This window comes from Panulirus ornatus, chromosome 53, assembly GCF_036320965.1.
Source record: "Panulirus ornatus isolate Po-2019 chromosome 53, ASM3632096v1, whole genome shotgun sequence".
Taxonomy (NCBI): Eukaryota; Metazoa; Arthropoda; class Malacostraca; order Decapoda; family Palinuridae; genus Panulirus; species Panulirus ornatus.
The window spans coordinates 15,301,497-15,328,847 of NC_092276.1; the positions used below are offsets into that span (position 1 = coordinate 15,301,497).

General features: G+C 38.3%; 1 protein-coding gene across 14 annotated transcripts in view; it reads right to left on the reverse strand.

Annotated features, from left to right (window-relative positions):
* LOC139765261 (SLIT-ROBO Rho GTPase-activating protein 1-like) overlaps positions 1-27,351 on the reverse strand; it is a 753,718-nt gene that overhangs the window by 69,826 nt on the left and 656,541 nt on the right. For 12 of the 14 annotated variants that reach the window (XM_071692607.1, XM_071692603.1, XM_071692606.1 and 9 more), the window contains 4 exons: positions 26,078-26,122; positions 12,020-12,200; positions 3,538-3,727; positions 890-1,123 (listed from right to left, as the gene is read on the reverse strand). In XM_071692607.1, coding sequence (XP_071548708.1) covers positions 890-1,123; positions 3,538-3,727; positions 12,020-12,200; positions 26,078-26,122 — 650 coding nt within the window. The remainder of the gene's footprint in view (positions 1-889; positions 1,124-3,537; positions 3,728-12,019; positions 12,201-26,077; positions 26,123-27,351) is intronic. The other 2 variants (XM_071692604.1, XM_071692610.1) reach the window with 1 other exon arrangement.

Here is a 27,351-nt window from a genome sequence, read left to right on the forward strand (position 1 = left end):
ATTCCAGAACTAACTTTGATATTTCATCAAAATCTCTCTTTCCCTGTTCAGAGAAAATACAGAGGGATGTTTAATGTAAAGAGGCATTCAAAATTACACTGGCACTCCAGCTTATATTTCATGAGGACAACATGAAACTAATATCAAAGAATGTTCTAGCATTCATAATCATGGTTGATAATCGCAGGTCAAATCACACTTGGCTACATCCTGCCAATATGCCCGAATTTATGATTTAAGCTGCACAAACGTATAAACCAAATGTAAATTAGTAAAATCAAACTTAACTCAGTTACATAACAGCCCTTTCTGTCAACTTCTATAAAAAAATAAAGAAACAAAAAAAAATATTAATATAAACCAAGAAAAATGGCTCATTTTCATTTATTTATACTGATTTAACTAGCAAGAGCTAAAACTGATGAATAAATTAGTAAGTTTAAGGAAACTAAAAAATAAAATACTGAAAAAATTTCAAAAATTTTTCATTAATCTTATCTACTGCTTATCAGCAGATGGCAAAGGCATTATCATCCTCATCATGTGGCTTTCATTTGGTCGTATTCAGTTTATGAACAAAACCATATAAAAACCTCAAATGCCTGCCATTTCCCACAGGGTGGGGTAATATCTTTTAGGGCAAAAGTGGGTTAGTGGTCTGAGGTCTATACATGACAGAGAGACCAACTCTGCCCATACCATGATGATATGCACTATGCCACTTTCAGTTAGCACCCAAAATTGAACCTGGGTCATGAAAGGGAATTCTTAGTGCTTCTCATAACACCATGGTGTCCCCCAAAAATCTATAACCCATCATTTAAAACTAAATCAAATAAAAACCCAAAGAACTCAATAAAACTGCCCAACACACCAACTATGCTGTTACCTCCTCCTGGACAGACACGATACTCGACACATCTGAGAGGGAGAGACAAGCCCCGTGTTGAAGGGAGTGTGGAGGGGTTGGGGAGTGGGAGGCCTGCCCTGGAGTGCTGGGCAGCGGTGAGGTTGAGCGTCCCCCGTCTGCTTGTGCCCCATCCGATACCCCACCAGAGTCTAGCCCTAGCGAGGATGAGGCTCCTCCAAGGCCATCACGACTCACTGGGCTGGCACACGAGTCCTAGGATGATGAAAGAAACAATGATGGATGAACAGTGCCAAAATGTCATATACAAGAGAATACAGGAAATTTTCACTTCTTATCTATTCTATTTACATCTATTATACTTTGTCGGTGTCTCCCGCATTAGCGAGGTAGCGCAAAGAAACAGACGAAAGAATGGCCCAACCCACCCACATACACATGTATATACATAAACATCCATACATGCACATATACATACATATACATTTTAACGTATACATACATATATACATACAGAGACATATACATATATACACATGTACATAATTCATACTTGCTGCCTTTATTCATTCCCGTCACCACCCCGCCACACGTGAAATGACAACCCCATTCCCCCGCATGCGTGTGAGGTAGCGCTAAGAAAAGACAACAAAGGCCACATTCATTCACACTCAGTCTCTAGCTGTCATGTATAATGCACCAAAACCACAGCTCCCTTTCCACATCCAAAACTTTCTATGGTTTACCCCAGATGCTTCACATGCCCTGGTTCAATCCATTGACAGCACATTGACCCCGGTATACCACATCATTCCAATTTACTTTATTCCTTGCATGCCTTTCATCCTCCTGCATGTTCAGGCCCTGATCACTCAAAATCTTTTTCACTCCATCTTTCCACCTCCAATTTAGGCTCCCACTTCTCCTCGTTCCCTCAACCTCTGACACATATATCCTCTGTCAATCTTCCCTCACTCATTCTCTCAATGTGACCAAACCATTTCTAAACACTCTCCTCTGCTCTCTCAACCACACTTTTTATTACCACACATCTCTCTTACCTTTTAATTACAGGTACACCACCAATTTTCCAGCACTCTTGCCAGATTAACAATTTTGCCAGACCAACCATGGTCACGTAATAATGATTCATCAACACACCTCTAACCCACTAATTATACATCTCCCATGTGTCTAAAGTATACTATGGACTGCTAGAAATTTAAATCAAACAAATATTAAATGTTTGGGCACCCTTAGATGGTAAGTAAGTCCTCAGATTGTTTGAATCCTGTAGGGTTTTCTTCATCTTCTGTTGTTAGTGTTTTCCTAATATTGTATCACCAGAATAATGCAGTTACGTCTGCATTATACACCCGCTCAAGACTGAGGTGCTCATCAGTTATGAGTTTTGCAAATTTGTCCACATACTCGGCAGCTCCTTCGTGGTTTGCAGACCACTTTTCTCCACACTTTATTCATGGAAATTCCATGATGCTTCTTGAATCTTTGAAGCTATAGTCACGCTCATGTTGTCATCAAAGTTCTTTATGGAACATTTTAGCCTGGCCCATTATCAAGCTACCTGACAAGTCCACTCCATCACTCCAACACAGTCGAAACCAGGCCATCATCATTCGATCGTGCTCAGTACTCTTACCATCTTTCACAGCTCTTCTAATCATCATTTGCTTCCTGGGATCACTGTCTGCATAGACTGTCAGTATCTTCTCCCTTTGCTTATTCATATCATGTACAGTTGATGACCCAATACTGTAAATGTCACACAGCTTATGCACCGAAACACCACCACACCACGGTCAATTTTTTCAACAATTCTACTTTATCTTGGATCGATATGGACAGGTGATTACATTTGACACCATGACTGACACTCTCATATGTCTTAGAAGCCATAGCTAGGGTTAAATTTCAGCAAAATAAGCCAAGAATCTCACAGAATTGCAGTATCACCACCAACAAGTGCAGTACCCTACACACAATGCCATCTGTGGCCACCCGGTAAACCAGTCTGGTGGCCGCGGTAATTTCAAGTTCCCTCACATAATTCTGTCCGGACTAAAGGAGGTGCCGAACCATCAACTGCCAGAAATTCGGTGGTGTACCTGTGACTCCTTGATCAAACCACCTCAAACCACATATCATCTTCAAACATTTCATTTCCACCACATCCACCATCCTCCGTACAACCCTGTCTATAGCTCATGCCTCGCAACCATATAATACTGTTGTAACTACTATTCCTTCAAACATATCCATTTTTGCTCTTTGAGATAATGTTCTCTCCTTCCACACATTCTTTGTCACCTCGCTGATGTGGGAAACAGAAATTAAGTATAATAAGAATATAAATAAGTATTTCTGATACTTCTGTTTCAGTGGTATGGAACCTTTAGCTATTTCTTGCATTCTATTCTTAAAATACTGTTGTGTCATTACCTTTGAAATATAATTTAATCAATTTCTGCTAAAAATTAATTTACTTCCAATCAGTTTATCTAGTCCAAACATTAGAATAATACTGTAAATGCAAAAAAAGACCACTAAAAAGCTATCAATTAACTAATGAAGGCTGAGTGGATGATAAGTCTACTTCTATGAATTTCTCTTCCCTTAAAAAATATCACCTTTCAAATTTGTATGCTTACTTGACTTTGAACTGATGCTGGGGATGGTGAGAGGGGTGCCTGGGCTGCCCCATTATGTGATGTTGGCCTGATCACTCCATCAGAGGACTGCTGCGTTGAGGATGATAAAATGGACTCGGATGAAGATGATGCTCGTCTCCGTAACATTTCGGTAGCACCACGGTCACTAAGACGGTCTTTGTCTTCATCTCTGTGAGAGTTTCTACAGTTAGTACAGCATCACAGGATATATAAATGTACTCCTATAAAAAAAAAATCTGTTGAACACTGAAAAAAGAAACAGGGTAATTTGTAGGTTTCTGGGTGTAGTGAAGGCCAGAAGGGAAAGTAATTTAATCTATTCTACATGCAAACACATATCAAAGAGTTTGGAATAAATAAGCAACTAAGATCACGTACATAACTGGAATGAATTTCCATGCTGTTCAGTATCAAATAAGAAAATAACATGAGGGTGACAAAGCTTGTTGGCTGTAGTTGAGAAAACCAATTTTGTTTGAGATTATTAATATTTGCACTCCTACTAAGAAGGCTTATGGTAACATAATATGAAATCTGCCTACAAAAGGCTGCTGCAGAACAAACTAGCATCAAAGGTATTGCCAAAGAAAAGCCACAGTCCCAGCAGGTTCTTGGGTGGCAATTATATAATCCTTGAAAGCTATTTTGTCATGATGCAGAGTATAAGCTCAACACCCAACAATGCTCATGAATGAACATCAATCAAACAAGAATACATTAATAAATATGGGGAAGTAAATACTAGGACATATATGTACTGTTCCATATGCAACAATAAAGACATAGTATGCTTTAAGAAATGAAAATGAATGCTTACATTTGATCCAAACCTTGTGTGCAGATTAACCCACCAGAAACATGAATGTGACTCTAAAACACCCAGGTCCCTGAAGAGCAGTAAGCAACACAAAACTACAGAGGTCAATGGAGGGTATTTCTAAATCATTATAACCTAAAGACTTAAAAAGCACATATCAACAAAAACACTACTAAATATTGTCCTAACTAAATTTACCCAGCCCAGGTTTCTTCCCTAACAAAACAGGCCTTTAAATAGGAATAGAAGATGCCCTAGGGAAACAAAAACAAAATGCAATTTAGGAGCTGGACACCATTAGAGTAAACTACTACATTGTAAGTCTTATGACCAATATTGGCAGAAATCAGGGTGAAGAGTTGACCTGATTATGTTGCTGCTACTGTTGATAATAATAATAATCAATTATAATAATAATAATAATGAGCATATACTGTCAACTGTCTACCTTAAACACTTGATTTCACATGCTTCTGTACCAATTATGATGCACACATCAAAAATAACACACACAAAAGAACGTCAAACAGTAATTGTAAGGCATTACACAAAGCACTTCATATTTCTGATCTATAACAAGCAGCACCAACAAAGGCACATACATAGGTAATCCAGTTTGGTACAATCTAATCTAATGATTTACGTGTCCAAATTAATCTAAATTCAAAACCTTAACACCACTGAAGTCTGACTTGTCAAATAAAATTCTTCAATAAAATACTAGAAAGAGCATGGAACATCCATGAAAAGATAAAAGATAATTTGTGATCCATCTGGTAACAATATGTAGTGCATCTGGAGTAACTTCTCTGATAGCTAGCCTGTCGGGACAAATGAAGGATTAACAAAATACACAAGGTATGCTCTATCATTTTCCAAAAGGGATTCAACAAAAGTCTATCACTTCCTTATTTCTAAGTTCTTGTAAGTTTCACTGCCCTTGAGTCTTAAGCCATTACTGAACAATTGTTTTGTCATTATTAATAACAAAGGTTCTTTCCCAAAAATTCCACAATTGCATCACTGGTTATGCCACCGACTCAAGTGTAACGAGTCTCTCAAGTATACGAAAATCATTCAGCAGCTACAACAATATGAAATGACATTACCATCAAAACTGATTCACAGAAATATCATGAAATGTGAATATTACTAAAGCATAGTTCTATCCCCTTAATACCTCCAGATTGATAGTTACACAAGCCGAGTGACACCTCTACACAGATGTTTCTACATCAAGTTTTGTGCCTCTATTTCAAGGTTAAATGCCATGCTTGGGTGGTGGCTAAGGCAGCAGTGTGTGGTAAATTTCTCCCCACAGTCATTCATCCTCCAGCCAATGAGAGCATATTTCCATGAGCTCCATATGAAGAAACATAGTGGCTTTTAGCTATTTCTTGAGGGCTACACAAGATGATCTTGAATTACTTGATAATTGGTCTTTAGATCAAGACGAGTCACTTTATGAAATTGACTCTTTAAGCATTGAAAGCTGACTCAGATGAGGCAGGAGAAGTCTATCTGAAGTTATGGCAGTGTTGCCAGTGCCTCCCTGATCTTGAAAACATCTGTCTGATGTGAATGGTAATTTTACAAACTTTTGCAGTTTTGCTGTAACGCACAAATTATCGATAAATCACACATATTGTAAAAAGAGGGTATTTGTTATAAAAGATAAAACATGATAATAATCATCTGGAAATTTTCTGTAGGTAGAATAAATGATGTGTGCAGCTGCAACTCACACGACACTCAAGGTTTACTCCCACACCTTTAATATTATCATGCTGAAACATCCCCAAAACTTAAGAAACATTTTTTTTGTGAAAGTATTGGGATGAAATATACTTCATCAGTGATTTCTATAATTCTGTCTGGTGCAGTTGGATATTTTACAAATCTTTATAATTTTGCAGTTTTGAAAAAATTATCAATGAATCATACTGATTATAATAAAATAATAATTGGTAAAAATTTTTTGGTATTGGTTAAATGATAAAACATGCACACTTGACACTGAGGCCTTACTTCCACACTTTTTAAAGTCATGAGCAGAAACACCTACAAAACTTAGACACATCATTAAAGTAAAACAACATGACAAAAAAATACTTCTGAAGCTATTTTGTTTTATCATTCTTTAAAGAACATTTTGGAAACTGTAAGGATAATTACAGTTCTTCATACTTAAAAAATGCAGGTTTTGAGGGTTGAAATGGACAACTTAGTTAAGTGTTCAGGGGTTAACCAAGCCTGCCAACAAAGCCAGTAATGATGGATCTTCACCAGTAAATACTGTACAAGCACACAGAAGCCTGTTGTGTTTGATGGTTCAGGTAATTTGATTGTAAGAGAGAACCGCAAGAAGGCAAAAGACTGACCTACCACAAAAACTGCTACTACACAATGCATCTGGCTTAACCACAAAGTAAAAGAAGAATTCAGTTCAGCTCACAAAACATACCCAACTCTTCTCTCATACAAGGTAAATATCTGAGGCTGGTGACTGGCCAAGCTTACAGAAGGGAAGTGACCTGTAGAATAACCTCATATGGAAACCCTGGAGCTTCACATAGCATACAAAAGGAGATTACCCTACAAGTAACCTCATATGGAAACCAAGAGCTTCTAAAAGCACACAGAAGGGAGATTAGCCTCTGAGTTACCTCATACCCAGGAGTTTCTGCAACTTTACATATATAGAAACTACTCTTTTTCGGGTTGACTATCTCAAAGTTAAGAAATGCAGCATTAAGTAAAGGCATAATATTTTACTCACCAAACTGGATCTCTAAATTCACCAATCACTTGGTAGCCCAGGCAGACAACTGCTCACACAGAATATAAAATTCATGAGTTATCAGAAAATAAATTCAAGGATAGCTGCAGGTTACATATCATTTGCCTGTGTAGAGACACAGATCTTTCATTCAGACATCTAAAAATGCTGTATTAAGTTGACAACATATCTAATAACTCTCGATCTGCAATCTTCATGAAGCCCATCCTTACCTTGAATAAAATGAAAATACTTGAAGTGAATAGGATAAAATTCCACTTCATCAAAGCCAGAGCATATCACTGCTGATGACCTGACAAAATAAGGCAATAAGACAGGCTCTGACCCATGACTGAGTAAAACTGTATTGTTTAGGAAACTCTACTGAACCACTACCACTACTCTCTCAAGATCTTTCTGAATGATGACCATGGCTGAGCAAATTTAGCTTCACAAAATTCCTTCAACCAATATACTGCACATGTCCTGTACATGTGACAGAATTTTATTCCAACTCACTATAGCTATCCATACATGGTCAAGCACTAAAATAAAAATAATTCCACACATGCCAGTGATGATTTCTACAGGCAAGAATATAGTAAGTGCTATGCTACACTGCATTACCACATGCATGTCTGGTATTTTTCCCTTCAGATATGTCAGTACTCAGAACCAAAAACATTACACAGACTTACTGAACACCATTGATTCAGATAGCTCAAAGGATAGTGATGCTTCAAATAGATGCACTGATATACAGCATGATGTGCAGGCAACCATAAGACACGAGGAAAAAAGTTATTTAAGTTCTTATGATGAGGAGGCGGCTACTAAGAATAGTGTAATAATCTATTTGTACTGTATGAGGAGAGAGTTCTGTGCTCACAGATCCTCACTTCTTGACCATTTTCTATCACATATCTTCTTAAACTTTCTTAAAACTTATGTGTAACCGCACTAACCATGTCCTAGGTTATTCTATTCTAACAATCTACTACTCTTATAATATAAAATACTTCTCTTCATGTTTTCAGTAAGTTTCTACCTTAATTCCTGTATGTCCTCTGATTACTCTATCCCTACCTCTGTCCAAGAACTGTTCACTGTCTATGTCATTGATCTCATTTAAAACAAAAGTTGTGATCAATTCATCCCTCACTCTCTCTCATCCAAGGTGGGCAAATTTAAAGCCTCTAGCCTTTCCTAGTAACTTAACTCTTTTTATTCTGAATCTTCTTAACTAACCCTGTGGTTATTTTTGTGCTTCTTTAGGTACAGTGACCAACCTTGAGAAGCATAATCAGGTTTTGGCCTTATGTAGGATGTGGACAGCTTGCTAAATATTACCCATCCATATGCTTGAAGCTATTCTGATATTTGTCTTCAGACAGTTTGCATCTTAGTGTGTCTGTTTCAATACGAATAAATAAACAAAGATACATTAAATTCAGGCAGCCATTCAGCTGCATGACTGGGGAGTCATAATAGTAACTAATAACAAGTGCTCTCTGCTACAAGCGTGCTAACCTTTAATGCTAGTCTTAATGGGCAATGCTAACCAACCATCATGATCGTGATGAGGCAGCAACAGACCTTCTAGCTAGTGATCACATGGAAGTCAGGATAGCCTCTACTGCAAAAAGTTCACGGTATACTTTGTGAATTACACTGAAGTCAAGAGACCTAACGCCAAGAATAAAGCCCCCCATTACTAAAAAATACCTAAATAAGAAATTAGGCTCTGATTCAAGAATAGCTACTATCTATCTATCTATCTACAAATATTTCTGATGCCTGTTCCCTCCAGGAACACCCATCAAGGGGGTGGCCACAACAAAAAAGTGTCCACTACACTACATGAAGTTTTCTAAGAACATAACCCACTTGTAAAGTGAGAACCACCATATCAAGCTCTTCTTGCTTTTGCCAGCCAAAACAATGTTGAAAGTTACAAACTATACCTCATGAAAAAGTAAACGTAAAAAGTACCAACTCTTGGCTCACTGGCCTGTCAGTGAGGGCCATTCCTCAGGACATGGATATCCCTGGGTTAACTCGAGTCGAGTAACATGCTGTCGGCTGGGTAAGCCTGTCACAGCTGTGGTTCTTTATCCCAACTGAAGTGTGGTACCCATTCATCTACCAGACAAAGAAAAGATGCTAACTACAACACCATCAAGAAGCCTGCAAGGTGAAGAGTGGTAATAAACCACCACTGCTTGTGTCAGATAAAGTAATTATACATAAAATGATTACCAACCAATATCAAAATGATTACCAAGTATGACACAGGCTGTACTACATCTAGTGATCATGTTGGTCAGTATCCAAGGTGCCAAGGAAAATGATTCATGACATCATTACAGGTGTCATGTATTCACACACAACCTAGGAACATCTCCCCATAATACATTTTTCGTGTATAGACTGTAAATGATAATCTCTGCCTGCATCCATGTCACTGGCCAAACAATACATAAAGAGGTTATTGACATGAAGGAGTGTAAGTAATATATATATTTATATGGAGAAAGAGTGAAAACAGTACTCAGAAGTCTGCCAACACAATACCTTACATCAGTACATAAATAAAAAAAATGTGAACATAATCATTAGGAAGAAAAAAAAAATTTCTTACATAATTTGTAAAATGAAGGCATCTGCATATGATATGGTATAAATAAGGATGTTGTATGCCTGGTAGTACATTCCTCCCAAATTTCAAGGGCCATTCTCAAGACTCATGGCCCATCATACAGATGAGTAAAGTTTTAAAGTACTGTTACATCTATTCTGTGATGGTAATGTTGACTGGCAAGTGATATTTTCTTTTTTTTTTCAAAAAAAAAAAAAAAAAAAATGTATAGGGCGCAAACTTATGTTCAAAGCCAGCTGCAGTGAATGGGTTAAGAGTTACCAGTATAGCAACTGAACAGGCATACTCAATGACCCTGGCATAGTCTATCATTTTCTATAAATCTACAAACACAATCCTGGGGAGAGAAAAATCAATTTAACCTGGCAAAAGCTGTGGAATATGGGGTTGCTGCATCTGGCTATGAGTGATGTGCTGTATTCATTTTGTTTGTTTTGAACTTTGCATAAAAAAATTCCAATCCTAATGCAAAATGAAATCCTGCTAACAGACATAAAAATGGATAATACCGGTGAGGTTATACTACACTGTACATATTAATATATTAATGTTTAAATGGATGACACTTGCACAATTTGTCACTGACATTCTGGTCATTTCAACATCCAGACACCAAGTGTTAGAGATCTTAAGTAACAGTTGCAGCATCTGCTGATAAACTTTGCATGCTGCTTCATAGCCACATTTACAAGAGGTTTTCATCATCATCTGGGTTTGCATAATGCTGAGGAATACGATACACTGAGAGAACAGATTAGTTATAGGTTACAGCCAGATGCACTTCAAACATATGAAAGTCCCCAAATGTAAAACTTAAAATATGAAAAATATAGTGCATGAAATACTTTTTCATTTCACTTTTCCCATTTATGAAAAGAATATCCTGGAATTCATCTCATTATAATTAAAGTCAATTTCATCTGTAAAGTACAATAATAACTTAACGTTCTTTTAACAATCTTACTTGCAGTGGATCATGTACACAGCCACAGCGTGATTAAACCTATCTGCTACTTACTGTTAGTCCCTATGTAATGAGCAACATTTTGCATTAGACCATTTTGCTTTAACTGAATGAAATACTTATTTAGTACTTTCAAAAAAATCATGTATTTCACAGTCCACAAAACTGAGACAATAATCATATTTATTTATTTATTTTGCTTTGTCGCTGTCTCCTGCGTTTGCAAGGTAGCGCAAGGAAACAGAGACAATAAATATCTAACTATTATCTTGAATTCTGTTTCCATTACCTTTACGTGATTAAATGAAGATTTAGCCTCACTTTAATCACAAAAAATCAAACATTAAAACACATTTAGTAGCAGCAGCACACAAAAATAATCTTATGAAGAGGAAAATTCAGTGTATTGAGGGAAACAATACAGAACTAATCACATCTGTACTTCAACAAATTACAAAAGTTTTATATCCAGATACACAATGATACAACTCAAAACTTAAATAAAAAAAATTGAAAGACAAACCATTTATGCAAGTTTGCTTAATGACTCTCTCATCATAGTTCTTTCTTTCTTGCTGTATACTAAAAACCCTATAATCTCAGGAATTCCTAAGAAGACACAAGATTGTCTTATTTCAGGTGTTCCTGTTAGCAAATTCTGGGGGTGGTTTACCACAATACAAAAAGTTATCTTGTAACTGATCAACATATTTGTCTATCAACATGAGAAGTTTTAAACTAAATGATTTTACAGAATCAAATGTAATGTCATTTGTATTCTACCCCTGGGGTGTAATAAATCAATTAAAATAAAATCACAATCAAAAGTGCAACCTACATTTTACTGAATCTAATAACTTTAGTAATGTTCCCTTGCTAAATGAGTATTTTGACTGAGTGAAAGGGACTTAGCAAAGGTAGGTAATAATGGTGAATAACTAGCCCTGCATAAAATGTGGCAAATGAATGTTATTCAATGAATTGGGATACTCTCCTACATATTTTTGAGCATCAGGCACTAAAGGGGTTGAGTTCAAACTAAAAGGTTAATTTCTTTTCCATTGAACTCAAAGGTTAATTTCTTTTCCAAACACTTTCAAATCCTTTATCAATTAGCTTCTTTTCACAGTATCTCTGCTATCTCCAATATAATTCTTTGCAACTATGACACAAAAATATAAGACTATCATAAAACAATTGCTGCATAAATACATAAGGTAAGTGGTTTAACTGTACACATACCGGATCTTGAGCAGGATATACTTGTCAGGAATAAGACCCTGCTTGCCCTGAAATGAACCTTTCCACCAGTCACTGGACACTTGTGAATGAAGGACTAGCACATCTCCCTTGTTGAAACTCAGTTCACGTTCTGATCGCGCTATGAAGTCAAACTGTGCAATGGCTTCTAGGATTTCACTTTCTGTGGGAAGATGTTAATGTTGCATAAATTTTACTGAAACACCTTGAAGACAGGAAAAAAAAAAAATCTTATATCCATTTATCAACAAACTGCATTTTACAAGAAAAATATTTTTGCAATTTCTCATGCACAGAAGCTAGAAATATCTTAGATACTGTAAAACAGTGCACTCATTCTCAATCTAAAAACAGTGCACTAGTTCAATTCATTGTATATGCATAACTGAATGAAAAAAGCAAACCATCATTAACCACAGTGCACCAAGCTTTCAGCAACTGTTATTGATAATGAATGCATTAGAAAATGAAAATGTCGGACTGCAATCTACACAGTTTCTTGAAAATTCAAAAGGAAATATCTATTGTGACATTATTCTCATGTTAAGGTCTTTACAGCCATCTCCCTCATCTAATGATAAAAGCAATCCAAGGGCTGGGTTAGTTCCACACTATGCATACTAAAGCAAATGCTATTCTGTTTCTTCCAGCGATCTACTCTGGTTCCTACAAGATAAGAATGAACATCATCCCAACAATACAGACTGGAGTTTCATCTACAACAATTATTTCTAACTGACAAAGGGACAATCATGGAAGTAAAACTACGACAGAAGTTCTTTCCTTTAAGGGATGCTTAATTTATTAGGTCAAAGTGCTGTCAATAGATTGAACCAGAGCATGTAAAGTGTCTGGGGGTAAACCATGGAAAGTTTTGTGGGGCCAGGATGTGGAAAGGAAGCTGTGGTTTCAGTGCATTAAACATGACAGCTAGAGACTGAGTGTGAACGAATGTGGCCTTTGCCGTCTTTTCCTAGTGCTACCTTGCACACGCGCGCACAGGGGAGGGGGTGCCATTTCATGTGTGGTGGGGTGGCGACGGGAATGGATGAAGGCAGCATGTATGAATATGTACATGTGTATATATGTATATGTCAGTGTACGTATATGTATGTATACATTGACATGTATAGGTATGTATATGTGCATGTGTGGGCGTTTACGTATATACATGCGTATGTGGGTGGGTTGGTCCATTCTTTCATCTGTTTCCTTGCGCTACCTCGCTAACACAGGAGACAGCGACTAAGTATAATAAAACAAATAATTCATTTTTCATTACTATGTACTAACATTCTTTTTTAATACCTGTCATAGCGATGTAAAAACTGACTTTATCTCCAGTCTGAAATTCTTATTCATTCTACTATCTACCTTTTCCTACTTCATTCAAAATTTCCTCTTGCATAACAATGAGCTGATCCACATTTTCTAACATAAACTGGTTCCTATGCATAATTCAGTAACTACTATTTCACTTTTCACACAGACAAACAAGTGCATAAAAAAAATGCTTATTCACCTATCCAGTTTTAACTATTAAAAGATTTGGCATCTAGGTTGTTAAACTATTTCAGAAGTTTGCATGCACCACCCAGCGCTGCATATGAAAATAAAGACATTACTGAAAAGAAAAAAATAATCTAGTTTTCTTTAGCATGGGTAGCATTCCTAGCATGCAGACTGCAGTCTTAGATGGTTTTCTCAAGATCCGTGATAAGTAAAATATCATGTACTATGCGCCTCTCATTCTTTCACAGCACCATTTTTACAGGAATTGCATTTTTTTTTTTTTTTCAATGGGTAGTAAGAGATGGAATAATTGAAGTCCAAACTTATCAAAGTAAGCTCTTTCTGCATGATATTAGCCATGGGAAACCATTTATTTTTTCGTTAAATGTCCAAATAATAAGAGTAAAATGTGCCCAGGTCACTGATCACTCAGCTTCTTACACTAAAAATGAAGACATTGCCACTACAAGCCTGACCTATATGCAAATAAGAAAGCTTAAACAGTTCTTATCTAAATATGATTGGTTGAAGTATGGGGGTAGCTCTTCAAATACTATCCTTTCTGCAATCTGTTAAACAAACTAGGTAGAAGCCAGTAGAAAATAAGGTAGGAGCCTCTGGAGAAATGCACTAAGTTGCCATCTGCCAGTGGCCTGTTAAAGGTGAGGCACTTAAGTCTTAAAAAAAAAAAAAAAAAAAAAAAAAAAAGACACAAGAGTCCACTAACTAAGGAGACTTCTTTTGCCTCGGCCATCACCTTGAGCGAGTTCCCAGAGGGAATGGTCATCAGAGGTATAGATAGATAGACAGAGATACACATTTTTTGTATTGGCAAAAATGTGACACTGAAGAATAACTATTGCTTTTACTATGAGAAATATCAGTATTATTGAGATCTGTCTAAACTGTCTTAAGATGGTGCTGCAGTTAGTGTTCCAGACTGTAATACATTCACGGGCTGCTCAGGGTAGAGCGCATATGTTTGAATCCTGGTTGCAGCAATCGGTCCACAGTCGCGTTAATCCATCTTTTCATCCATCCCTAGGGGTTGGTTGATAAAATTCATACCTGGCTTAGGTTAGGGTATATATGTATGTATGTACATATGTAGATATGTTTTTTATTATCATTATACATAATTGCTGTTTCCCACATCAGCAAGGAAGCAACAGGAAACAGACAAAGAATGGCTCATCCACTCATATACACATATGCATACATAAATGACCATATACATACATATGAATATCAACATATACATACACACACAAAGACATATACTTGTACATATTCATACTTCCTTGCCTTCAACCATTCCTGTCACTACCCTGCCCCACAAGAAACAGCACCGCTACCCCCTGCTTCAGCGAGGTAGCGCCAGAAAAATAGACAAAAAAGGCCACATTCATTCACACTCAGTCTCTAGCTGTCATGTATAATGCACTGAAACCATAGCTCCCTATCCACATCCAGGCCACACAGACCTTTCCATGGCTTATTCCAGACGTTTCACATGCCCTGGTTCAGACTACTGACAGCAAGTCGACCACAGTACACCACATCATTCCAATTCACTCTATTCCTTGCACGCCTCTCACATTCCTGCATGTTCAGGCCCCGACTGCTCAAAATCTTTTTCACTCCATCCTCCCACCTCCAATTAGGTCTCACACTTCTCGTTCTCTCCACCTCTGACATATATATCCTCTTTGTCAACCTTTTCTGAATCATTCTCTCCATATGTCCAAACCACTTTAACACACCTTCTTCTGCTCTCTCAACCACTTCTGCTTCCACGGTTCCATTCCCTGCAAAGTTCACTCCCAGATATCTAAAACACTTCACTTCCTCCAATTTTTCTCCATTTAAACTTACATCCCAATTAACCTGTCCCTCAACCTTGCTGAACCTGATAACCTTGCTCTTATTCACATTTACTCTAAGCCTTCTCCTTTCACACATTTTTCCAAACTCAGTCACCAACTTCTGCAGTTTCTCACTCAAATCAGTCCCAGTGCTGTATCATCAGCATATATAAGCACCCCTGTGGCCAGACCTAAAAGCTAAGTTTTCAAAATGAGCATGTCTCTCTTTTACCTGTAATTTCTCCATGGCAACAACACCAACAACAGGCCTGTAGTCAATCAACTGTGTGTGCTCACAATATAGAGGGATAGTCTGATTGTTTTAATGTTATGTAAATACAAGCGGTGGTATCCACCTAGGTTAGTGAAGCACATCATAAGCTGGATGATATTACTATTGTAGCTGCTTTTACATAGTTAATGTTTTTGCTTGATGAAGTATATCTAGGCTTCTAATAGCCTGAATTAACATAAGCTTGGACTTTTCATTTTTCTTATCTCATCTGTAAATCTATTTTCTTTTTTTTTTTTTGCAACTAACTAAATCTTTCCACTCCTGACATTTTTTAAGAGGGAAATGAATGCCAGACAAACTTTTCACAGAAAGACTGGTTAAAATGTACTTAATTTCCACAACTGGTTAAAGCTGATACAAATGAGAGCATGTTTGTTTGCCATTTTTGAATAAAATACAGTACTAACCAGAATGAAGAGAGTAAAGAGGAAATGTACAAGAGATATGGTAAAGCAGAGAAGGAAAAGGAATGAACTATGTAGTTGCAAGGTGGGTGAATCACAATACTTTGGAGTTTATAAGAATAGTGTATGATAGTTTGATTAAAAGGATTAGTGTGAAAGGAAATGACCCATGACACTATGATAATAACTGGATGAGTACTAGGAGAAAAGTGCATGGAATAGTGTATGCAAGGGAGGCATTACAGAGAGGTATAAAAGGAGACTCTTCTCCCTTGGCCAACCCCTTGGTGGAAGTTCGCAAAGGGAATGGGCATCAGAGATATAAATAAATAGAGAGACTGAATTTATTCACTTTTTCATGTCTTTTACCTACTTGTTCATGGTTAAGAACATTAACTAGCTTATCATTTTAGTGGTATCATTCTTATATGACTAAACTGCTTCACTTCATTATAACTAGGATCTAAAATCTACAATAATATGTATCTTATTCTAAAATCAAAAAACAAACAATACACTGGGCTATGACTGGTTCTCGGTGAATGTTGGTTTGAGGCAGGGGGGCGTGATGTCTCCATGGTTGTTCAATTTGTTTATGGATGGGGTTGTTAGGGAGGTGAATGCAAGAGTTTTGGAAAGAGGGGCAAGTATGAAGTGTGTTGTGGATGAGAGAGCTTAGGAAGTGCATCAGTTGTTGTTCGCTGATGATACAGTGCTGGTGGCTGATTCGGGCGAGAAACTGCTGAGCCTGGTGACTGAGTTTGGTAAAGCGTGTGAAAGAAGAAAGCAGAGAGTAAATGTGAATAAGAGCAAGGTTATTAGGTACAGTAGGGTTGAGGGACAAGTCAATTGGGAGGTAAGTCTGAATGGACAAAAACTGGAGGAAGTAAAGTGTTTTAGATATCCGGAAGTGGATTTGGCAGCGGATGGAACCATGGAAGCGGAAGTGAATCATAGGGTGGGGGAGGGGGCAAAGGTTCTGGGAGCGTTGAAAAATGTGTGGAAGTCGAGAACATTATCTCGGAAAGCAAAAATGGGTATGTTTGAAGGAATAGTGGTTCCAACAATGCTATGTGGTTGTGAGGCATGGGCTATAGATAGAGTTGTGTGGAGGAGGGTGGATGTGCTGGAAATGAGATGATTGAGGACAAAATGTGGTGTGAGGTGGTCTGATCAAGTAAGGAATGAAAGGGTAAGAGAGATGTGTGGTGGTAAAAAGAGTGTGGTTGAGAGGAGAAGAGGGTGTTTTGAAATGGTTTGGTCACATGGAAAGAATGAGTGAGGAAAGATTGACAAAGAGGATATATGTGTCAGAGGTGGAGGGAACGAGAAGTGGGTGACCAAATTGGAGGTGGAAAGATGGAGTGAAAAAGATTTTGAGTGATTGGGGCCTGAACATGCAGGAGGGTGAAAGGCGTGCAAGGAATAGAGTGAATTGGAATGATGAGATATACCGGGGTCGACGTGCTGTCAATGGATTGAACCAGGGCATGTGAAGCGTCTGAGGTAAACCATGGAAAGTTTTGTGAGGCCTGGATGTGGAAAGGGAGCTGTGGTTTCAGTGCATTATACATGACAGCTAGAGACTGAGTGTGAATGTATACACTGAGATGCATAGGTATGTATGTGTGCGTGTGTGTACGTTTATGTATATATATGTGTATGTGGGTGAGTTGGGCCATTCTTTTTGTCGGTTTCCTTGCACTACCTCGCTAATGCGGGAGACAGCGACAAAGTATAATAAATAAATAAAAAAATGACTGTGAATGTATACAACCTCTTAAGATGCCACTTCATTTAGGATTCACCAATCTGGCTTTAATCTGGCCAAATGCAAATCTATTTCTATATAAATTTGATTTCATCATAACTACTTAGCATATTTGTAAAGTAGTTCCTAACCAGAGAAGAGGTAGTAAAAGCTTTGCGGAAGATGAAAGCCGGCAAGGCAGCAGGTTTGGATGGTATTGCAGTAGAATTTATTAAAAAAGGGGGTGACTGTATTATTGACTGGTTGGTAAGGTTATTTAATGTATGTATGACTCATGGTGAGGTGCCTGAGGATTGGAGGAATGCGTGCATAGTGCCATTGTACAAAGGCAAAGGGGATAAGAGTGAGTGCTCAAATTACAGAGGTATAAGTTTGTTGAGTATTCCTGGTAAATTATATGGGAGGGTATTGATTGAGAGGGTGAAGGCATGTACAGAGCATGAGATTGGGGAAGAGCAGTGTGGTTTCAGAAGTGGTAGAGGATGTGTGGATAAGGTGTTTGCTTTGAAGAATGTAGGTGAGAAATACTTAGAAAAGCAAATGGATTTGTATGTAGCATTTATGGATCTGGAGAAGGCATATGATAGAGTTGATAGAGAAGCTCTGTAGAAGGTATTAAGAATATATGGTGTGGGAGGCAAGTTGTTAGAAGCAGTGAAAAGTTTTTATCGAGGATGTAAGGCATGTGTACGTGTAGGAAGAGAGGAAAGTGATTGGTTCTCAGTGAATGTAGGTTTGTGGCAGGGGTGTGTGATGTCTCCATGGTTGTTTAATTTGTTTATGGATGGGGTTGTTAGGGAGGTGAATGCAAGAGTTTTGGAAAGAGGGGCAAGTATGAAGTCTGTTGGGGATGAGAGAGCTTGGGAAGTGAGTCAGTTGTTGTTCGCTGATGATACAGCGTTGGTGGCTGATTCATGTGAGAAACTGCAGAAGCTGGTGACTGAGTTTGGTAAAGTGTGTGAAAGAAGAAAGTTAAGAGTTAATGTGAATAAGAGCAAGGTTATTAGGTACTGTAGGGTTGAGGGTCAAGTCAATTGGGAGGTAAGTTTGAATGGAGAAAAACTGGAGGAAGTAAAGTGTTCTAGATATCTGGGAGTGGATCTGGCAGCGGATGGAACCGCGGAAGTGGATCATAGGGTGGGGGAGGGGGCGAAAATCCTGGGAGCCTTGAAGAATGTGTGGAAGTCGAGAACATTATCTCGGAAGCAAAAATGGGTATGTTTGAAGGAATAGTGGATCCAACAATGTTGTATGGTTGCGAGGCGTGGGCTATGGATAGAGTTGTGCGCAGGAGGATGGAAGTGCTGGAAATGAGATGTTTGAGGACAATGTGTGGTGTGAGGTGGTTTGATCGAGTGAGTAACGTAAGGGTAAGAGAGATGTGTGGAAATAAAAAGAGCGTGGTTGAGAGAGCAGAAGAGGGTGTTTTGAAATGGTTTGGGCACATGGAGAGAATGAGTGAGGAAAGATTGACCAAGAGGATATATGTGTCGGAGGTGGAGGGAACGAGGAGAAGTGGGAGACCAAATTGGAGGTGGAAAGATAGAGTGAAAAAGATTTTGTGTGATCGGAGCCTGAACATGCAGGGGGGGTGAAAGGATGGCAAGGAATAGAGTGAATTGGATCGATGTGGTATACCGGGGTTGATGTGCTGTCAGTGGATTGAATTAGGGCATGTGAAGCATCTGGGGTAAACCATGGAAAGCTGTGTAGGTATGTATATTTGCGTGTGTGGACGTATGTATATACATGTGTATGGGGGTGGGTTGGGCCATTTCTTTCGTCTGTTTCCTTGCGCTACCTCGCAAACGCGGGAGACAGCTAAAAAAAAAAAAAAAAAAAAAAAAAAAAAAAAAAAAAAAAAGTTCCTAACCAACTTAATTACAAAGTTCTACTGTCTTTGCTTGATCCTACTGCTAACCTGACTTCAGTTTTCCTTAGTGTTAGTTTCTGTGTATCCATTATCTTTGATTACTATCCCATTCACACACAGAGGATCAAGAGCATACATGTTCCATCTGTTATGATCTATTTTTCTGAAGTGGGGTCCCCAACCCTGCAGGTGGGTTATGGGGAATGGAAGTCCACTTTCCCATGGGTAAACTTCTTACCCTGCTATGATCCCTTATTTGCAAATAGTGAAGTGTCCAAGGAAAGTCTTCATGAACTAGAGATAAAATACTTTAGGTCAGCTTATGGCACTGTAGGCAAAACATCTAAAACCTTTCAGTTCTGTTTTATACCGCTCTGACCCAAGAATATTGAAATAACAGAATCTACACATCCTGACAACTGCAGAAGTTCAGCAATAATATTTAAGTGTCAACAGCTGAATTACTGAGCACCTGGGCACACTGCATAACTATTAATAGATAATTCATCGAAAACTTTTGACATTGTGTTCAGTGGTATCAGCATCCAGTTAAAACACACTGAGATGCTGGGTATCACTTCCTGCTCAGCCACATGACAAAAACATTTCCTGCAAAACCATTTTTTCATCTTCCAAACTATTTCCAATCACATATGGTGAATCAAGTGCATACTAATAAACACCTAGTTCATTAAAATTCTTAACTTCTGTGCAGTGTGACAGTGTGGACAACAATACAACAATATCACATTAACCAAAGCATTCAAGTGACATATGTCACTTAGCAACATTATGAATGAGCCTCTGAAAACACTACACTAGAGTTATCTGCTGCCAGTGGCATGTTACGAGTGAGGCACTAAAGTCTAAAAAGCAGCAGTGGAGTTCAAGAGTTATATAGATTCTTTTGCCATGGTCAACCCCCTTGAGGGATATCCCAAAGGGAATGCATATCAAAGATATAGATACATAGAAAGACATATGTTTCCAGTCAACCTCCTGCATTTATGCACAAAATGCTTCTATTTCAAGATTTTATTCACTTAATCTGTCAATCTCTTTAATATCTCACTCTTACTTTCAGTCTATATCTTCCATACATTATACATGTGTACACATCAGCTTTGCAGGTTTTCATCCAAATACTATGTTCAGTGACATCTTTACAATATAAACAACCTACATCTTTGTTCATTATCGTACTTACCCTCCTACAACCTGCAATAAGATGTGGCTTGTTTACCTCTTTTTTTTCATTCTATTTATTAAGCTTAATTGCCGTCTATGTTAGCGAGGTAACGCAAGGAAACAAATGAAAGAATGGCCCAACCCACCCACATGTATTTACATAAACACCCACACATGCACATATACATACCTATACATTTCAATGTACACATACATATACATACACAGACATATACATATATACACACGTACATATTCATACTTGCTGCCTTCATCCACTCCCGTCGCCACCCTCCACACACATACACACACACAAACACACCCCCCGCGAAGTAGCATTAGGAAAAGACAAAAAAAGGCCACATTCGTTCACATTCAATCTCTAGCTGTCATGTGTAATGCACCGAAACCAAAGCTCCCTTTCCACATCCAGGCCCCACAAAACTTTCCATGGTTTACCCCAGACGCTTCACATGCCCTGGTTCAATCCACTAACAGCACATCGACCTCAGTATACAACATCGTTCCAATTCACTCTATTCCTTGCACGCCTTTCACTCTCCTGTATGTTCAGGCCCCAATCGCTCAAAATCTTTTTCACTTCATCCTTCCACCTCCAATTTGGTCTCCTGCTTCTCCTCATTCCCTCTACCTTTGATACATATATCCTCTTTGTCAATCTTTCCTCATTCATTATCTCCATGTGACCAAACCATTTCAAAACACACTCTTCTGCTCTCTCAACCACACTCTTTTTATTACCACACATCTCTCTTACCCTTTCATTACTTACTCGATCAAACCACCTCACACCACGTACTGTGCTTGAACATTTCATTTCCAACACATTACCCTCCTCCGCACATCCCTATCCATAGCCCATGCCACGCAACTATATAACATTATTGGAAACACTATTCCTTCAAACATACCCGTTTTCCGAAATAACATTCTCGCCTTCCTAACATTCTTCAACACTCCCAGAACCTTCGCCCCCTACCCCACCATGTGACACTTCCGCTTCCATGGTTCCATCCACAGCTAAATCCACTCTTAAGAAATCTAAAATACTTCACTTCCTCCAGTTTTTCTCCATTCAAGCTTTTTTTTTTTTTTTTTTTTGCTGTCTCCCGCGTTTGCGAGGTAGCGCAAGGAAACAGACGAAAGAAATGGCCCAACCCACCCCCATACACATGTATATACATACGTCCACACACGCAAATATACATACCTACACAGCTTTCCATGGTTTACCCCAGACGCTTCACATGCCCTGATTCAATCCACTGACAGCACATCAACCCCGGTATACCACATCGATCCAATTCACTCTATTCCTTGCCCTCCTTTCACCCTCCTGCATGTTCAGGCCCCGATCACACAAAATCTTTTTCACTCCATCTTTCCACCTCCAATTTGGTCTCCCACTTCTCCTCGTTCCCTCCACCTCCGACACATATATCCTCTTGGTCAATCTTTCCTCACTCATTCTCTCCATGTGCCCAAACCATTTCAAAACACCCTCTTCTGCTCTCTCAACCACGCTCTTTTTATTTCCACACATCTCTCTTACCCTTACGTTACTTACTCGATCAAACCACCTCACACCACACATTGTCCTCAAACATCTTATTTCCAGCACATCCATCCTCCTGCGCACAACTCTATCCATAGCCCACGCCTCGCAACCATACAACATTGTTGGATCCACTATTCCTTCAAACATACCCATTTTTGCTTCCGAGATAATGTTCTCGACTTCCACACATTCTTCAAGGCTCCCAGAATTTTCGCCCCCTCCCCCACCCTATGATCCACTTCCGCTTCCATGGTTCCATCCGCTGCCAGATCCACTCCCAGATATCTAAAACACTTTATTTCCTCCAGTTTTTCTCCATTCAAACTCACCTCCCAATTGACTTGACCCTCAACCCTACTGTACCTAATAACCTTGCTCTTATTCACATTTACTCTTAACTTTCTTCTTTCACACACTTTACCAAACTCAGTCACCAGTTTCTGCAGTTTCTCACATGAATCAGCCACCAGCGCTGTATCATCAGCGAACAACAACTGACTCACTTCCCAAGCTCTCTCATCCCCAACAGACTTCATACTTGCCCCTCTTTCCAAAACTCTTGCATTCACCTCCCTAACAACCCCATCCATAAACAAATTAAACAACCATGGAGACATCACACACCCCTGCCACAAACCTACATTCACTGAGAACCAATCACTTTCCTCTCTTCCTACACGTACACATGCCTTACATCCTCGATAAAAACTTTTCACTGCTTCTAACAACTTGCCTCCCACACCATATATTCTTAATACCTTCCACAGAGCTTCTCTATCAACTCTATCATATGCCTTCTCCAGATCCATAAATGCTACATACAAACCCATTTGCTTTTCTAAGTATTTCTCACATACATTCTTCAAAGCAAACACCTGATCCACACATCCTCTACCACTTCTGAAACCACACTGCTCTTCCCCAATCTCATGCTCTGTACATGCCTTCACCCTCTCAATCAATACCCTCCCATATAATTTACCAGGAATACTCAACAAACTTATACCTCTGTAATTTGAGCACTCACTCTTATCCCCTTTGCCTTTGTACAATGGCACTATGCACGCATTCCGCCAATCCTCAGGCACCTCACCGTGAGTCATACATACATTAAATAACCTTACCAACTAGTCAACAATACAGTCACCCCCTTTTTTAATAAATTCCACTGCAATACCATCCAAACCTGCTGCCTTGCCGGCTTTCATCTTCCGCAAAGCTTTCACTACCTCTTCTCTGTTTACCAAATCATTTTCCCTAACCCTCTCACTTTGCACACCACCTCGACCAAAACACCCTATATCTGCCACTCTATCATCAAACACATTCAACAAACCTTCAAAATACTCACTCCATCTCCTTCTCACATCACCACTACTTGTTATCACCTCCCCATTTGCGCCCTTCACTGAAGTTCCCATTTGCTCCCTTGTCTTACGCACTTTATTTACCTCCTTCCAGAACATCTTTTTATTCTCCCTAAAATTTAATGATACTCTCTCACCCCAACTCTCATTTGCCCTTTTTTTCACCTCTTGCACCTTTCTCTTGACCTCCTGTCTCTTTCTTTTATACGTCTCCCACTCAATTTCATTTTTTCCCTGCAAAAATCGTCCAAATGCCTCTCTCTTCTCTTTCACTAATACTCTTACTTCTTCATCCCACCACTCACTACCCTTTCTAATCAACCCACCTCCCACTCTTCTCATGCCAATTAACTTAGTCCCTGAGCCCTACTGAACCTAATAACCTTGCTTATTCATATCTACTCTCAGCTTTCTTCTTTCAAACACTTTACCAAACTCAGTCACCAACTTCTGCAGTTTCTCAACCGAATCAGCCACCAGCGTTGTATCATCAGCGAACAACAACTGACACCTCCCAAGCCCTCTCATCCACAACAGACTGCATACTTGCCCCTCTCTCCAAAACTCTTGCATTTACCTCCCTAAACACCCATCCATCAAGAAATTAAACAACCATGGAGACATCATACACCCCTGCCGCAAACCAACATTCACTGGGAACCAATCACTTTCCTCTAACCACCCCATCCATCAAGAAATTAAACAACCATGGAGACATCATACACCCCTGCCACAAACCAACATTCACTGGAAACCAATCACTTTCCTCTCTTACCACTCGCACCCATGCCCGACATCCTTGGTAAAAACTTGTCACTGCTTCTAGCATCTTACCTCCCTAACCATATACTCTTAATACCTTCCACAAAGCATCTCTATCAACCCTACCATATGTTTACCTCTTAATCTTGAAGTAACCACTCCAAAATAAATAAAAGTTCTAAATCCATTCATAAAGAACAGAGCATGCATTCCATTACATATGCTTTTTGTTCCATCCCATCTAGTAGGAGGTAAAGCAAGTATCCTTTGTTACCCATGGAAACACTATTACAGAAGTAACGTTAATAAAGGGCCCTTCTCCTATTAGTAGTCGCTGGTTCCCTCCGTTCTTGAGAGTAAGCTAAAAACATATGCCTTTACTGCCTACTGACATTGGCAACAAGACCATTCCAAAACAACCAAAATTAACACAAAATTAGTACATACTACAGTAGCATTATACCTATATATGTCAGCAGTTCTCAGATGTGACCAATCCATACATTTAATCTTCAGATGTGAACAATCCATACATTTAATCTCAATAAATCTTGTACCACATCTAGGAAAATGGTAAATGTATTTTATCCTTAAGTTATATTGATTGAAGAGAGACATATACATTACTTTTAGATCTTGTCACAAGGATTACAAACAACAATCCAAATATTACAACATTTTGTATATTTTGAAGTCTTCAGGAAAGTGAATTTTTTTGGATCACAGGTTGGGAATGAAACCTGACATGTGTTCTGCTTGTTCCTAGAGACTACTGGTGACTTCAAGAATTAAATACTAAATCTGAGCAAGTAAAAAATAGAAGCTGAAGTTGGTTTGCCCCACTGTGGGATAGGCAGGTAACTGCTCACTGGTCATGGTAACCGACTTATAATGAGTAAGCTTTCATGGGCCTGTGTGGCTCACAACAAATCATACAAAAAGAGAAATTGGTCACTAACTCATATATACTTACATTCTCAATTGATATCCTTTATTTTCCTAATTCTCTATCTTTTATTTCAATCTTTCTCCCACTTTCCTCTGATTCTAAGATCCTTGTATGTACACTGCAGAGTTAAACTTCATTTGCTCACATACTCTGAATTTCTAAGTACAAGCAGGTATTGAGTGCTTCACTTCCTTGACATTCACACAAAAAAATTCTAGAGCAACTGTTCAAGGCACTGCTTATATATCATTGACAAATGATGAAAATGGTCACTGTATGATGAGAATTCAGCATGAGACACCCACTTATGAAGAAGGTAAAAGCATATATATGATGATCCTCCTTCCATATTTGGAGTGACAGTCATATGCAAAGGTAATACAGGATAACAAAACGGTTACAAAAATGAATCTATATCTTAAGCTCTTGCTAGGTGCTAAGAGTAAAAAAATATATATAAAGAAGGTTAACTTACTTCCAAAGATCTGAAGGGCTATGTCTTTGTCTCTAAATACTGAATCTGTAAGGAAAGCCACAAAGACAATCAAGAATCATGCACACAAAATAAAATTTAGGATTCAGGATAAGAATTCCTTAGTGTAAGTACTAAGGTAAATATCTATTTTAAGTCTGATAACAAGACAAGTAAAACCTCTTGCAGAAAATAAAAATAAACTAAATTTGATCTTTTACATCTGACTGAAATCTTAGGTGCTGTGGGAACATTGCTAGGAAATGGAAGAATTTTCCTTCCTGAGAAAACAGACCCTCTCTCTACAAACAGTAAACCTTACAAAAACAGCACTTTGGATTATACATTTCTCTCTTTTACATCTACTTGTTTCTCCTGCCTTCGTGAGGTAGTGTCAAGTACAAACAAACAATGGTCTCATTTGTAAGAAAAAAAAGAGTGTTTTAAATTAAGCCGACAACGGTTCAGTCACTCAGATATATAATTCTAAATACTAAAACACCTACCCAATTCAGAGTGCATGGAATCATCACGAAATGGGTCGTAAATCATTACAATGTTACAGATATCTGAACCATACACTCTTTGGAAGTTTTAACAATGAAGAGTATTAATGAATTTATTTCAATCTTTTCTTTTTAGTTCACAAGGAGTTCATGGAAGATTCAGCCCTGTCTCTCAATTCGCAAATATTTTCATAAAACTTCTCTCTTTCATTGCACGCCAATTCTATACCACCTTGATGCTTCATACCAATACAATCAAATTAATTTAATCTTCTTTGATAGCCATACAAATGTTGATCTTAATCATGCAAAAAAAATCTAATTTCTCTCCATCATAAAAGTTCTCTGCACAATTCACTTCACAATGAAATAAATGTTCCTCCACATTGCCACACAGTAATTCAAATTTCAGTCATATAGTATTATCAGACCTACTTTAAATAACTCTGGTCAAGAGGTTTTACCATTGAAAGTTAATGTTAAACTTGGTAAGAGATATTCCAAATATTCAAGCAATACAAATGAAATAAAAACACAAGGATATTTGCAAATTAAATAAAAGGCACTGGAAAACGAAATCATGTACAAGCTGTGAAAAAGGGTATATCTACTGGTTATTTCAAAAACTAATATATGCAAAAAAAAAATTACATCAATTACTTTTAGAAACACATAAGAAGCAGGGATCCACTGTCACTTTTAAAGATGGAAACAAATCTATTATCTCACACAAACAGACATTAGAGAGGCAAGACAACTTAAGGTTTACAA